Genomic DNA, 15,151 nt, shown 5'->3' on the forward strand with positions numbered 1-15,151 from the left:
TACATTTACATCTCCAACTACATCTAGGCATTTGGCAGGCACCCTTATCCAGAGCGACTTACTTTTTTATCTCATTATACATCTGAGCAGTTGATGGTTAAGGGGCCTTGCTCAAGGGTTTAACAGTGGCAACTTGGTGGTTGTGGGGTTTGAATCTGGGATCTTCTGAACCATAATCCAATGCCTTAACCACTGAGTTACCCCTGACCTTTAAACATGTGGAAATGGCTTGAAGGAGGTCAGGGCAGTATGGAGGATGTGGAAATAACTCCCTGCCCAGTTCCAGTAATGTGCAAGTGGTGTTGGTGAATGATGGTGTGTACAGTTCCCATAGACAGATGCAGCTCTTCTGCAAGTTGGTGACAAGTTATCCTTAAATTTTCTCGGAGTAAGCATTCTACCTGTTGATTGTTCACAGGAACAACTGCAGCGGGCTCCGATACCTACGGCAACCTTGCCGGGATCGATAGGACCATACTGTGCTTGAAGTCTTCTGTAAATCTATAAGTCTAAAATCGGTTTTCTAGCCTTATTTACCAGAAATTTTACCATGGTTTGCCCCGGTGATTTATTTCCTACATTCTACAACAATACTGGGGATTTCAAACCTATAAAATAACACATATGGAATTAGGTAAATACATAACAACAACAAAAACAACAGTTAGTTGTTATTTTAAGACACAGAGGTCAGCCTTTCTCTAATAGTTCTTACAAGAACAGTATTGTCAAGTGCATTTGCAAAATCCATCAAGCACCATAATGAAACTGGCTCTCATGAAGGCCATCCCAGGAGGGCGAGACCAAAACCTACCTCTGCCGCAGACGAGAAGTTCATTTAGAGTTATCAGCCTGAAAAATGACCAATTAACAGCACCTCAGATTAGAGGCGTTATAAAGTCTTTACAGAGCAGAAGTAGCAGAAACGTCTCAATATCAACTGTTCAAAGGAGATTAATGCATTTTTTGGACGCCTTCAGCATTCCTTTACAATGTAGAAAGAAATAAAAATCAGGAACCATCATGGAGTTATAGTTATATGAAACAAAATCAGATTTTGCAAAAGTGCTGTGAACACATTAGGAACATAATTTTGTTTTTAATATTTTGGGGCAAAATCATGTTTTTTAAAACCCCAGTTACTAATAGATAGATAGAGAGAGAGAGAGAGAGAGAGAGAGAGAGAGAGAGAGAATGCTTTGTCCCTCTCTACATGGTACGGTCCAGTGTTTTAGACTGAATGACTTATTGCACCATGGCCTAGTTTTGCTTTTTCTGCTCCACATTTATCATCCTTCTCTGCAAACACACACACACACACACACACACACACGCACGCACGCACGCACGCACGCACGCACACACACACAGTATTAACATCCTTGTGAGAATCTTCTTTTGGCATAACACAGTTAGTTATTCCTATACAACACTGTAATCTAGCATAACCTTTAACCATGTCAGTAATGTCACTTTCTTTTTTTACATAAAAGCTGTACAAGAAAATAGCAATTCCCCTCATGAGGACCATCCGAATGTCCCTAAAAGGTAAAAATTATTAGATATTTCTAATCTTATGGGGACTTCGGGGTCCTTGGTCCTCACTAAGATCTAATAAACATCTCACTTTTCCCGCACTCTGCACTACACCAGAGCAAATCATAACCATAACTGAATGATGTACAGTATAAAATAATCTTTATTTTTTTATTGTCATTTAAATGTCCAGATAATATTGAAAACTGTCATGTATTTTTATCACCATGGGAACATCTGGTCCCCACGAAGCATAAGCAGTTACAAATACTCCTCTATACACACACATACACACGACTGCCCGTACATTCCTGTCAAACCTGTGACCTTGAGCCTCTGCTGAAGGTGTGTTGTGAAATGCAAAGCCGCTGAAAAAAAGAACACAGCATTTCCTTCCACACATGGGCACCAGAAACACACACACACACACATGCCTCTTTTGACAAACTGCAAGCAACCGTGGTATTTACGCAAGAGAATGTGGATGACAGAATAATCAGCAGTGCTGTGCATTTAAATGATTCATAACTGTTTTATTAACATTTTTTGATAATGATTATAATTTAAAAATCCATTCATTGCAAGAGTCCATTTTTAACACCCGAGACTTATTTCTAAAGAAAAAAAAGGAAAGAAAAAATTGTAAAAAAAAAAAAAAAAACTTATCAAGCTTTGTTAGAGTTTCTTTTCATTTCATGGTCACCTCCATGACCAAACTACTTCATACCCAGTTTTTGAGTTTGGCCAAATAGCCTGCGAGAGCAAGGCTACTGGTGCGTCCATTTCCCAATGACTGGGACTCTAAGCTTTCGAAATGGTTTTACACTCTCAGCCAGATATATATCTGGACACTCTTTGATGAGAGGATGATGGTCTGCTGAGAGTTCCTTGGACATCATGGCTTGGTGTGTCCAATCAATTGGAAATCATGTCCAATCAACTGAATTTGCTCCAGGTGGACTGCAATCATTCAAGATCTACAGACATTTCAAGATAATCAAAGCAACCAGGATGCACCTGAGCTCAATTTGGACTGGCTTTAGCCAAAGGACTGAAGTTTTGGAAAACTGTACTTTATTTAAAAGAGCAACAACAACACCAACAATGATAACGACAACAACAGCCAAATGGTTTTCTTTTTTCCCTATTATAAACATTAAAGCTAGGGTTGAACATAGCTGCAATTTGCTTGGAATGTCCCCACAAGAATATTAAGACAAGCATGTGTGTGTGTGTTTGTAAAAGATTAGCCACCTTCACACTTGTGGTCATGGTGGTATTATAGTAAGGCCAGTGCCAGGCCACATAGTGAAATGGTTCAGCTCATCTCACACTGACAAAGGAACACAGATAGTGACGGAGCATGCAGTTTTAATAAAAGGAACCTCAGAGAGAGGAAAAGAGAGAGAGAGAGAGATGCCAGGATGATGTACAACCTCATCCTTCACACAACACATTGGTGTGAAAACACCGTGACGTTCAGTAATGTCTCAATTATCAAACTCGTATGATTAAGCAGGTAAAAGACCGTATTTAGTGTTAGAAATAACAAAACAGGAGCCACACTTCTATGTCTATCGATCCCCCAAGCTCTATTTTTGTCAGCACAACCACAGCTCGTTCAGACTCATCCTCGCATGCACGCTCACCAGCCACTTTACTTGGACACCTGCTCGTTCATGCAATTATCCAGTCAGCGAATCATGTGGCAGCGGAGCAGAGCGAGGCATCAAATCATGCAGATACAGGTCAAGAGCTTCAGTTAATTTTCACATCAAACATCAGAATGTAGGAAAGACATGCTCTCAGTGATTTGATTTCGAACATGATACAGATTTAAAAAGCTCGTGGGGTTTTCTCGCATGCAAAACAACATTTTCTAAAGTTCACGCAGAAGGGTGCAACTGAAAGAAAAAAAAAACATCCAGATGTTACGAACAAGTCAGGGTCTACCCAGAACACAAGACTAACCACAAGAATGGCTGTCGAGAACTCGCATGCATTCTCAGCATTCGTGCTGCCATTAACCTGAGAGTATTCCCACCTGCTCATCACGCAGGTTTAGGGTTGCCACCCGTCCTGTAAAATATTTGAAAAATAAAGACCTGTTTTATATTAAATGCCATTTTTATTTATATTTCAGACTGTTTTTTCGCTATAATAAAATTATTCACGCATGTTTAGGATGTTTGCATCCTAAACCTGCTCATGGGCTGCTATTCTCTGGACAGAAAGGTCTTGATTATGGAAAACCCCCAGAAAAGACTGTAAAGAAAGCTACATAAACTTAAATAGCGCTCTTTACAAACTGTGGCGAGCAGAAAAGCATCTCAGAAAAGATAAAATCTTAAGGTAGATGGGCGACAACAGGGGAAAACCACATCAGGTTCCATTCCTGTCATCCCAGTACAGAAGTTTAATCAAAGGTGGACCAGTCAAGATTGAAAAAAGACCTGCCTGTAGTGTTTTATGTAATTTTACACATTACCCCTGGAAATGACATGGAACTGTTTTAAAGGAGTTATTTGAATAAATATCTAGTACTTTATCTGTCCTTGAATATGTTTTGTGATTTGTTTGTGTAAATTGTAATTTTATCTTTTTCTGTATGTGTGCTGTTGTTTTTTAGCAATATGCCTATAGAGCTTAAAACGCATATGCATTTTAGCCTTTTTTCATTATTATTATTATTATTATTATTTTTTTTTTTTACAAATATAGGACTCAGGATTGTACAGTATAAAGTGACATCCTCCCCCCACCCCCAAACATATCTGGACCCCCCACCCCAAACCACCTAGGCAATATGACGAACTGAATTATTTTTCATTTTAACCAACTATACAAACATGACAATGCAAAGATTTTGAAAATAGGTCACATAGGAAAAGCAATAGCCCAGATACACATGATCACATGTTTTTTTCTTTTTTTCTTTTGGTTGTTTCTATGAATAATAATAATAATAATAATTATTATTATTATTATTATTATTATAATCATCATCAGCATCATCATCAACAACAACATCATCATCAAAATATGCTCATTTTGAGAGTTCCACCTTTTTGTGACATCATTCCCATATTCTGGTAGTTATAAAAGTAATGATAAATTTTATTTTTCCTTGAAATTAATATCTCTAATATCTTAATTAAACAGTTTGATGTCTGACGCCTCCCCATTAACACACACCAGCAAGGCTTTCATTTAAGCCCTTTTTTTATTCGTCATTGCCCTATTGTAAAGCCAATATTTTACATTTCTTTGAAAAGCTTGTTTTTTGGCTTTTTGTTCTGTTGAATTACATCCAATATAAAACTAAACCCACCCCTAATAGCAAATCTGACCAATATGTAATTTGCTCTGATTTAGATTCTGAAAACCAGATAAGCAGGATGAAAGTTTAAATCCATACAATCATAAGACAGGGAACAATGAAACTTTAATCCAGTAATTGATAATTAGCTAGATTTTATTCTTTGTCTAGGAATATTGGGGATTGGTTACTCAGAGTACTTTCAGCACTGGCTTCAGTACACTTACGGTCAGTAAACTTAACCTTATCAGTCTAAATTCAATGGTGATCTCCTGGAGATCATCGTAATTGTTCAGAGAGGGATTATATTTTATCAAGGGCATCAAGGTTCAGTGTCACTCACTGTATATCAGTCCAGCACACCTGAAGATAACACATACACACAAAACCATCTCTAGATTTTCTCAGCTGTCATGAGAGTGACCAGCCATAAAAAATTGTACACGTAAATAAAGACCCATATTAATTTGTGCTCGTCTGTCTCTCTGTCCATCACCATCCCCATCACTTGTACAATGAGTTTCTGTAAAAACGGTCAGATTTCGCGACAACGCATGAAACTGGACATTCCCATAGCAACCAGGTTGTGCGATAGAGACGTGAGATTTGCATACATTTGCATGCAAATTGACCAGCTGGTACCTTGTCGTTATGACAACGGCACACAGATCCCAGCATCCTCTAGGAACAGGGGTACGAAAGAGAGGTTGTCCAGCAGTCATCGATTGGAGCCAGCACCCCAGAGCATACACACATGTTATGGACAAAACTAACTTTAACAGAATAACGTGCATAAGACCTGTCTTTTTATTTTTAACCCTCTTTATTTAATGTTTTTCCACCAAACAATGTTTTTCTACCAAATGTTTTTTTTTCCCCGTGTAAGCTAAATAACTCACTATACAGATAAACAAACAGTTACTTTAGAAGTAGAAGTAGAAATCTGCTTGGAACAATCTTGGAAAGTTTTTACTGTGATTCAACACTGCCCCCTAGAGGCAGAAAGAGTTTTTAGAATTAGATTTGTTTTTAAATCTTCAGGAAAATATTAATTATGATTGAATTGTAAAATCTAAAGTACTCAGATATTCAATTTTGAGTATATTTCAGGCTTAAATTTGCAGAAAGCATAAATAATCTCTTTCTTAGAAGGGCTTTAATGTGAAGAAATATCTGTGTGCTCTGGTTCTGGAAATAATTAAATTAGATGTATTGCCTATTACAAAGCTCTCCTAAGGAAGGAGAGTTTTAACTGAGGTCCAGGTTAGTGTGACCACCCACCTAATAATGAGTAGGCCCCCTTTTGCCAGCCTTCACTCCCCATGCACACCAGTGAGCTTTGGCTGCCCATGACCTTGTCGCTGGTTAGCCAATTTGTCTTCCTTCAATCACTTTTGGTAAGTCCTGACCACGGCAGACCTAGAACATTCTATAAGAGCAGGGTCATGGGCGGCCTAGGGTTATTGGTGCACAAGGGGCGCAGAGGCTGGCCCATCTAGTGTGTGTGTGTGTGTGTGTGTGTGTATATATATATATATATAAGAGTCATATTTTTCATGTTGAAATGTGTATACATTTTTTGGCCCCTGCATATGTGTGTATGTGTACATTATATATTAGTTATTTAAAAACAAAAATTGCCCGGAAATGCAAGGGGGAAAAAAAAAAACTAAAAAAGCTAAATCTTAAATCATAATTATTTTAGGGGAAAAAATTGAAAACAAATACTTAGTTAAAAGAAAAAAATTAACTGGTAAGGCCTTTATCATTCGATGCTGCTGCATGGCATTCTGCTTACTTTGCCAAATTATTCATAATAATAAAAAAAAGGTTCGATTTCAAGAAAAAAACAAAGATTGCGTAAGCGGAAAATATGCAGAGCAGGGCTGATAACTGTAAATTTGCAAAGGCCAAAATGCAGTTGTGCATAAAACAGGACTTTAGAGAATTTCCATGTCATATATATTCACACAGTTGGCACAGTGGCTTTAAGGTAAGCACTGCTTGAATCTTACCTTCGGTCTGCGTGTGGGTTCACGGTCCAAAGACATGCATTGCTAGTTGTTTTTAAATAATACTTGTGCTGTGTAATGAGCTGGCACCCCATCCATGGTGCACCCAACCTTGTGCCCTGCGTTCCTTTGGATAGGCTCCAGGCCCCCAGTGACCCTACACAGGATAAACAGTATAAATAATGGATGAATAGATGTGTCTTCACACAAAACATTGCATTATTGGTACCAATAAACTGGACATACATACATACATACTTTTTTACATATAAAAAGTATAATCAGTAAATAAGTTTGTTTTTTTTTAGCCCATATTGATTACAACAGTATGCAACCAAGAGTTCATTCCAAGATAATTTCACATTTAAGTTCATGATGCTGCATGCTGTTTAGAAGTTAAATAAAAACAGTGTATAGATTATTCAGCCAAATTAAAGAGACACATTGAATGGATGGACCAAACACAGCCTTAATTGGCACTGACTGAATGTCCTGAGGGCCAAAATGACTGTTTGCCTTTTAACTCAGGGATTGCTATTATCACAGTCCAAGCTCAAGCAGACACTGTGTATTCATCAGCAGTCATTTTCAGATACGCTTACTCAGGAAAACAACGATAAATCGTTGATTCAATAACGAGACTGTTTTATGGGATTTTGTACCCATTTAAACAGTCTTATTGTTTTATATGTACTACATAATTATATTTCCATAAAATAAAAAAATTAACTCACCACACTGATATATGGAAAAAGTTTATCCAATAAAGGACTAATTGACAGAATATTCACTCTGGTAAAGCTATCACTTACTCACTCCCTCTTTGTCTATACCACTTTATCCTGTATACAAGGTCACGGGGGCCTGGAGCCTATCCCAGGAGACTTAAGGCATGATGAGTGGTAGACCCTGGACAGGTGCCTATCTATCAGAGGAGATGGATACATACACATACTCACACTCTCAGTAACACATTTCAGCATTTTGAGAATGCCATTTAGCCTAACTTGCATGTCTTAATCGGAGTACAGGAGGAAACCCACCAAGCACAGGGAGAACGTGCAGACTCCATGCACACAGAGCCGAGGCGGGAATCGAACCCAAAACCTTGAGGTGCAACATAACACAGCTAACCACTACGTCAGCATCCCAACACCTATTACTTACGCTTCACAGTTATATAGTAATTTATAGATTACATTTTAAGGAGTGCAGTCACAATTATTTCAGGGAATAATTAAAAAGTTTTCTTTTGTCTTAAATTTGACTCTTAAAAGTCACAAAATCTTAAAATTGTGTTGAGCCTAGCAAACAAGCCTCTGTAGTATATCTAGTAAAAGCCACTGACTATACTGTATGTTTCAGAATTTTTTTCTAGTTTTCTAATGTTTTTTGTGTTTTAGTTTTTCCTAACAGGATTCCTTTTTTTTTTTTAACATACAACAATATTAATAAATAAATAAATAAATAATAAAAACAGTTTGTAGGTCAGGTGGGAAGTTTATAGTCCAGTTCTAGCTGGTTGCAACAGATTTAATAGGTCAGAATGGTTCTAGTTGGTCACATTTCCGGCTAGTTCTAGCAGGCTTTGCTAATTGAAACTGGTTAGACTTGTGATCACGCTGGCTATAGATGGTCAGGTTGGTTCTGGTTAATCAGCCTGGTTGGCCTTAATAGGGATTTTTCTTACTTTCTACATCATACCTCTGTTTCACGATATTGTTTTTACAACACTTACACTCCATAACCAGAAAGAAAAACACAACAATCATCCATGAGTTTGTCTCCGTCTTCTGGTCCTTTCTGGCAAGTACTCCAGAGAGAGAGAGAGAGAGAGAGCTTCTATTTCATTTGTGTTACAAGTGTTGATGTACAGTATGTAAGTGTTAATAAAATTTCTGACACAAAAGCTGAAATTCATATTTACAGTATGTACTACTCTTTAACATAGATAGATAGATAGATAGATAGATAGATAGATAGATAGATAGAGTTGCCAGTGTCATATTTTTTAAACCAATAGTCAAATATTTTAACAATAAAAAAAATCTATTAATAATTTATAATTCATGATAAATAGAAGCACTTTTTCTCACTTGAATTTTTCATTTAAATGTTCAAGTTACACATTCCACTGTTTCCCATATATCTAAAAAGTGTAATATTAGCATTATATAATAATAATAATTATAATAATAATAAATAAATAAATATTATTAGTAGTCGTATTAGTATTATTATTATTATTATTATTATTAGTAGTAGTAGTAGTAGTAGTAGTAGTATAATATTTATTTCTCTCTGGAAATTTAAGGTATAATAATAATAATAATAATAATAATAATTCTATAAATAATAAAATAATAATAATTATTAAATAATATATTATTTTTTTATTATTTTTTTATTATATATATAATGTATATAATTATATATATTATAATTAATATATAATTATTATTAAATTATTAAATAATAATAATAATTATATAAATAATAATAATTATTATTGTTCTTGTAATATTATCACGACAATGCTAAGTCTATAATCATAATAATAATAATAATAATATTTTCATGACATTAATGCTGTGTCTTTTTTTCAGCGCAATGCCTGCTGGGTATTTTCGCTTTTCTACTTCCGGTGAGGTGGTGAGCCCTCGGTCATTCGCTCCCTACCCTGGACTCTTACAGTATTACTGACCGAGCCTGAACACTCTTAAGTCCACTCGGCAGGAGCTGCTGTCTGATCTGACCATAGTGTGTGTGTGTGTGTGTGTGTGTCGCCGTCATGGTGCTCAGGTGGGGAATCTGCAGCGCTGGGAAAATCAGCCATGACTTTACTGTGGCTTTGAAGACTCTTCCTCCTGAAGAGCAGCAGGTAGTGCAGATACTGTAAACACTCCTCAGAATACACTTTAATTTATACTTTAACCACTTCCGCTTTCCCTTACTGACTGTGCACGCGGGGAATGAGTGCACCTAGTGGCCTACAGTAAGTGGCGCTCGCGCACACACACACGAACAACAGAACAACAACAAATATAACAATAATAATAATATCAGTATATACAAATATAAAAGTGTAGCAGATATATTATCAGTGGTTTGTTTATATTAAATAGTTATAAAAAATAATGTATATTCTGCAGTGTGTATGTACAGTACCAGTAAAAAGTTTTGACACACTTTCTAATGTTTTCAGTGATTTTTCACTTTCAGTGTTTTTGTTTGCTGGGAATCTAAAACATATTAAACTTAGAGCCGATAATATGATCCATTAGATTTAGTAAACATGATCTAACATAATTTTTTTTTTACCATTCTCGTACATGACTGTGAGTAATCCAAAAAAATGTAGCATAGTTAAAGATATACACATGCAGTAAAAGAATGTATGTATTTATTTAAAAATAAGTAAATAAATAATTGAGAACATTGTTTAGCTTTGCTGGCACTAACACAAACTGGGTCCTCAAATATATCAGTCATTTCATGTGTCCTGTTTTCTTCCTCAGTCGTATTAATGACTTAAACGGTAATGAATTTCAGGTGGTTGCTGTGGCAGCACGTAATTTAAAGCGAGCAGAAGAGTTCGCTCAGAAACACTGCATTCCTAAAGTGTACAGCAGCTACGAGGAACTGGCCAAAGATCCCGAAATAGGTATGGGGTCTACAGTACTGTATATCACACATGAATATACTGTAAAATGTATGCACAAACTTCGGTAAATACAGTGTAATATAACCAATAACTGAAAGTGGTCCTCCTAAATATTAGTTATGCACTACAGTATAATGCACTATTTTGTGTTGCCTGATGGTGCAGATTCACAATTAAGTCCAACTCTGTTGCAATATGTTTCATAAAAAAGTTTCTTGAAGGTGGTGAATACTTAAGTTCCATATTTTACTATTTCTCTAAGATGTTAAACAACCTTTATTTTACTCCTCCTGCAAATTCGCTGTTTCAGTGTCTATGAAAATGAGTTACTGCTGAACCACGCTCCTCTAGAAAGCAGCAGAGCTGAGCAGGGGAGGGGCTTTTCTTATATGAGGCAAAAAAATCTCATTGGCTTGTTTAAGCCCGAGCCAATATAAAAATGAATGAAAGTACAAAAAAACATGAATGGTTTTCCTTTACATTTTTTATTTATCTAAGTGTTTTAAAAGTGTATTTTTGGATATTCAGTCCCCTTTAAAGCACAGCATGTCCATATACCATTGAGTCTTTTTATTTGTTAGACACTTGCTGTAAATCTTACTAGCTGCCTTTATCTTCACTTGTACCCTGGTAGATGTGGTGTATGTGGGCACCATCCATCCTCATCATCTCCCAGTAGGCATCATGTTTCTTAACGCTAAGAAGAATGTTCTGTGTGAGAAACCTCTAGCCATGAATCTGAGAGAGGCGAAGGAGCTGGTGGCCACAGCAAAAAACAACAATGTCTTCTTGATGGAAGTAAGCAGGTGTACATCGTGTTTTTTACATCAGATTCTTGTAACGTTTGGTTATCAGTCTTTTTTTTCCCTCTGTTGTCTCGTCCAGGCTGTGTGGACACGCTTCTTTCCAGCCTCGTTGGAGATCTCCAGGTTGCTGGCGCAGGAAGCGGTAGGGGAAGTGAAGTTGGTCAGAGCAGACTTTGGGGCATGCCTGAAGAACATCTCGCGCTCCGTTGAGAAGGAGCTGGGAGGAGGTGCGTTGCTCGATATCGGCATCTACTGTTTACAGTTTGTCCTCATGGTGTACGATGGGGAGAAACCTGAAAGCATCCAGGCTAGTGGAGTCTGTTTGGACTCAGGTAGGTGCTTAGAGCCTCTTAAAAACTCTGAATACATTCGGTTGTGGTTGATAAATAATTTAGTTCTTCCTGTTTGACGTGACCTGCAGGAGTAGACGAGAGCATGGTGGTCACTCTGAAGTTTTCTAGGGAACGATTAGCTGTGTGCACATGCACGATAGCTGTCGATTTGCCAAACGAAGCCGTTATCTTTGGGACTAAAGGTACTATCAAGGTAAGTGCTCAGATAATAGTGGTAATGTTAACTACGCAGGCATGAACCTCACTACTGTGCACAGCTCTGGTCAGATTCGTGTCAAGTTTTATTCTGTTCATGTCTTTAAACAGGTCCCTGCCCCTATGTGGTCTCCTACATCACTGATTGTCAATGGAAAAGAGACTCAGTACCCGATACCTGAACCATACCTTCCTCTCAACTTTATTAACAGCACTGGTATGAGATATGAGGCTGAGGAGGTGAGGCAGTGTCTCCTTAAAGGTGAGGTTCGAATTAATGGGACGCGAAGACATAGATTCTGGTGCGTGTTATTTAACCTTAGAGCTAATATACACATTACATTACACAATAGACAGCAAACTTGTTATTGTCATAAACCAACCACCAGATGGCTCTCTCTCTCTTTCTCTCTCGCTGGAAATTCAAGGTCACATTGAGAGAGCTATTACAAACCTCTAGTCAGTTTTTGGGATGGGAATTCTGTCTCTCTCTAGTGAGTCAGTGCAATTTTATCAGTCGCCTCTTTAGACTCCTAAGTCAAACCAACCAAGGTCGAGTTTTCCAAAAGCATCGGAAAACAAAATTCAGCATTAAATGGTAGTGCGATCGCTAAAATTGTTCACTAAAATTTGCTACCATCAATCAATCTATTGCAAACAAGGTGAAAAAAATTAAACAAAGGGTAAAAATACAAACTACAAAAATCTTAACTTTTTTTCGACATGAACTTGTACAACTGTGTATCGATAAATACAGAAACATCACGCTTAGCTTTGATTACAGCAAACAATGTGGTGTCTAGTTCATGTCTGAAAATTATTCCTCTTGCTCCCAGAACTGCTCCTTAACAATGTGAGTCCTGAAATATGTCCATGCCATCAGGGATGAAAAAGTACATTGATGTGATAACCTGATCGTTCAGTCCATTCAGGTCATCAGTTGACTTTTTTTTAATAGCCACATTAAGTTGCTGAGCCTAGACCTGACCAACTGAATCCAAAACTGCCTCCAGAGGTTTTTGCACAGTGGCCCCTATGCATGATGGGTGCATCGCTTTATGCGCTTCCCTTCTTACCCTGATGCGTCCATCGCTCTGGAAAAGGCTCAATCTGGACTCATCAGACCAAATGACCTTTTTCTATTGTTCCAAAGTTCAATCTTTATGTTCGGAAGTGGTTTTCTTATGGCTACCCGGCTGTTTATTCCCAATCCTGTGAGTTCTTATTACATTGTGTGTCTGTATGGAAATGCTCTTAGTTTCATTATTAAACATAATTATGTTTTTTACTGTTAATTTTTTTTACTATGCAACTTTACCAAGTGGTCTCTATTCATGATTTTTTTTTTTTTAGCAGATTTCTTTCACAAAGTTGACGGTTCAGCACTATCCTTCCATGTTTTTAATAATGTGTTGAAGGGTTTTTAACCCTGTTCCAGTCATTTTAAATCTCCTTAGTTGTTTTCTTTGCTTGATGCAGCCCACTAATTTTACCTGACAGTTAAACAGCGAAGATTTTGGATACCATCTACCATGGATTACTATTTGTCTCAGTCATTTTGGTGCATTTCTCAAAATAAAATAATTAAAAATTCTCAAAACAACTTGTACAAACTTCACATCCTGTAGTTACTTGTGCAAGTAATAAAAGCAAACTTCTGATTCATCTAAGGAAATCGCAAGTGCTTTGGCACATTTATGACAGCATGACCTTGAGGGTGATATTATTCCGGATATTGCTTCATCAGCTCCACAAACATAATTTATTATCCACAGATTGTTTTTTTTTATTTAACCAGTCCATCACATCTCTCTCCACGAATGCAACCAAACTGTAATTAACCTGAGTGAAAATTATTTTAAATTCCTACTGGTAACATGCAGCCAAAAGGTGAAAATAATAAAACATGGAGGCAGCGGACAGTAGTCTTGTAAATCTCAATTTCCTCTTTATAGCAGAAAAGCTAGTGCTCTAGGGTGTACAATCCATTATCACAGACATCAAGTAGTTCCCTTGATCAGTGGTTGGAAAGTGATTTGGGATTAAGCCTTGAGTAAGGAGCTAATTAGCTTTGTTTGTGAATGAGTTTGAACCAATTATTAAGGGGTCAATTTTTTTTATGATCCATTGTGTTTTCTCGAAAAAGTGTTTCTGTGACTAGTTTTGGCAGACTGTCCATGTGCTACCTTCACCCAGGCTGCGACAGTTAGTGTCTTTAGTATCCCCGTCATGCAGAGTGATACTTACATTGCTGTTACTGTCTATTATCAGCACCTTGTGGAATACCTCGTCTAACCAGATTGCTTGGTCGGAAGCAACCGTTATACTTTGTTGCAGAGAAGATGTACATGTTGCACCTGAATGCTTAGAACAGTTAGAATTGTATAGTGCTTTCAGGAAAATAATTAAGGTTTTCTTTTAATTAAGTATTTATAAATAATTTGAGATATACACAGAAAGGCCCAAATGTACCCACTAGTACATTTCCTTACATGAGATTTTACATTTTCCTTTTTATTTCAGCCCAAAGTCAGCTTCAAATCAAAGCCTACACTAGAACAGGAATCTGGGCTGGTGTCCAGCACAGTTTGTATTTCACCAACACATAATTACAACCCACTTAACCTACAGTAGTAATTAACAGAACAGGTGAATCAGCAGTGTCTGAGCAGAAGAATCACTGGACCTCCATTACAGCGAATTGAAGTTCCATTCAATGAAAGAATCTCAATTTTTTTTTTTTTTTTTAAAGTCAGTAATCCATCAAAAACAGCCCAGAACAAGGAGGAAATCATCTCCAAGTGATATCCAGTCAGAGACTGGCAATTTGAGCTTTGCTGTAATTTGTGTCAATCTTTAAATTTCCAGAGACACTAATGTAATTTAATTCTGGATACTACATCTTATCCCTCCCCCCCAGGACTGAAAGAGAGTTCCCGAATGTCACACCAGGACTCGGCTCTACTGGCTGCTATCATGGATGAATGCAGGAAGCAAGTGGGAGTGGTCTACAGCCAAGACCCCCAATAACCTTTATTCACCTTCAAACCTTTGATGTCCCGTTTTAAAAGAGTAAGCCATGAGGTGGTCTGATGCACTGCTATGATTTTCAGAACCAAATATGCATATGAAAACTTCAAAGTAAAGGCTGCAATATACATCATACAATTCAGTGTCACATGCTATATTTAAATATTTGACCTGTACACATGTTTAAATATTGACAATTAAAGTGCAACTTTCAAGAAAAAAAAAAAAAAAAAGTC

The 15,151-nt window shown here is 37.1% G+C and overlaps 1 protein-coding gene across 3 annotated transcripts; it reads left to right on the plus strand.

The window, feature by feature from the left end:
• Positions 1-9,502: 9,502 nt before the first annotated feature.
• On the plus strand, positions 9,503-15,124 carry dhdh.2 (dihydrodiol dehydrogenase, tandem duplicate 2). 3 transcript variants are annotated; one of them, XM_053500155.1, is made up of 7 exons: positions 9,503-9,748; positions 10,420-10,531; positions 11,166-11,329; positions 11,417-11,669; positions 11,759-11,883; positions 11,997-12,147; positions 13,239-13,488. In XM_053500155.1, the coding sequence occupies exons 1-7, from the start codon at positions 9,659-9,661 to the stop codon at positions 13,310-13,312; spliced, it is 969 nt and encodes a 322-aa protein (XP_053356130.1). In that variant the 5' UTR covers positions 9,503-9,658; the 3' UTR covers positions 13,313-13,488. The 3 variants fall into 3 exon arrangements, with proteins under 3 accessions (XP_053356130.1, XP_053356132.1, XP_053356129.1); XM_053500157.1 differs by having other exon boundaries at positions 13,242-13,488; XM_053500154.1 differs by lacking the exon at positions 13,239-13,488 and adding an exon at positions 14,806-15,124 and having other exon boundaries at positions 9,504-9,748.
• Positions 15,125-15,151: the final 27 nt, after the last annotated feature.

The sequence above is a fragment of the Clarias gariepinus genome, chromosome 7 (assembly GCF_024256425.1).
Source record: "Clarias gariepinus isolate MV-2021 ecotype Netherlands chromosome 7, CGAR_prim_01v2, whole genome shotgun sequence".
Taxonomy (NCBI): Eukaryota; Metazoa; Chordata; class Actinopteri; order Siluriformes; family Clariidae; genus Clarias; species Clarias gariepinus.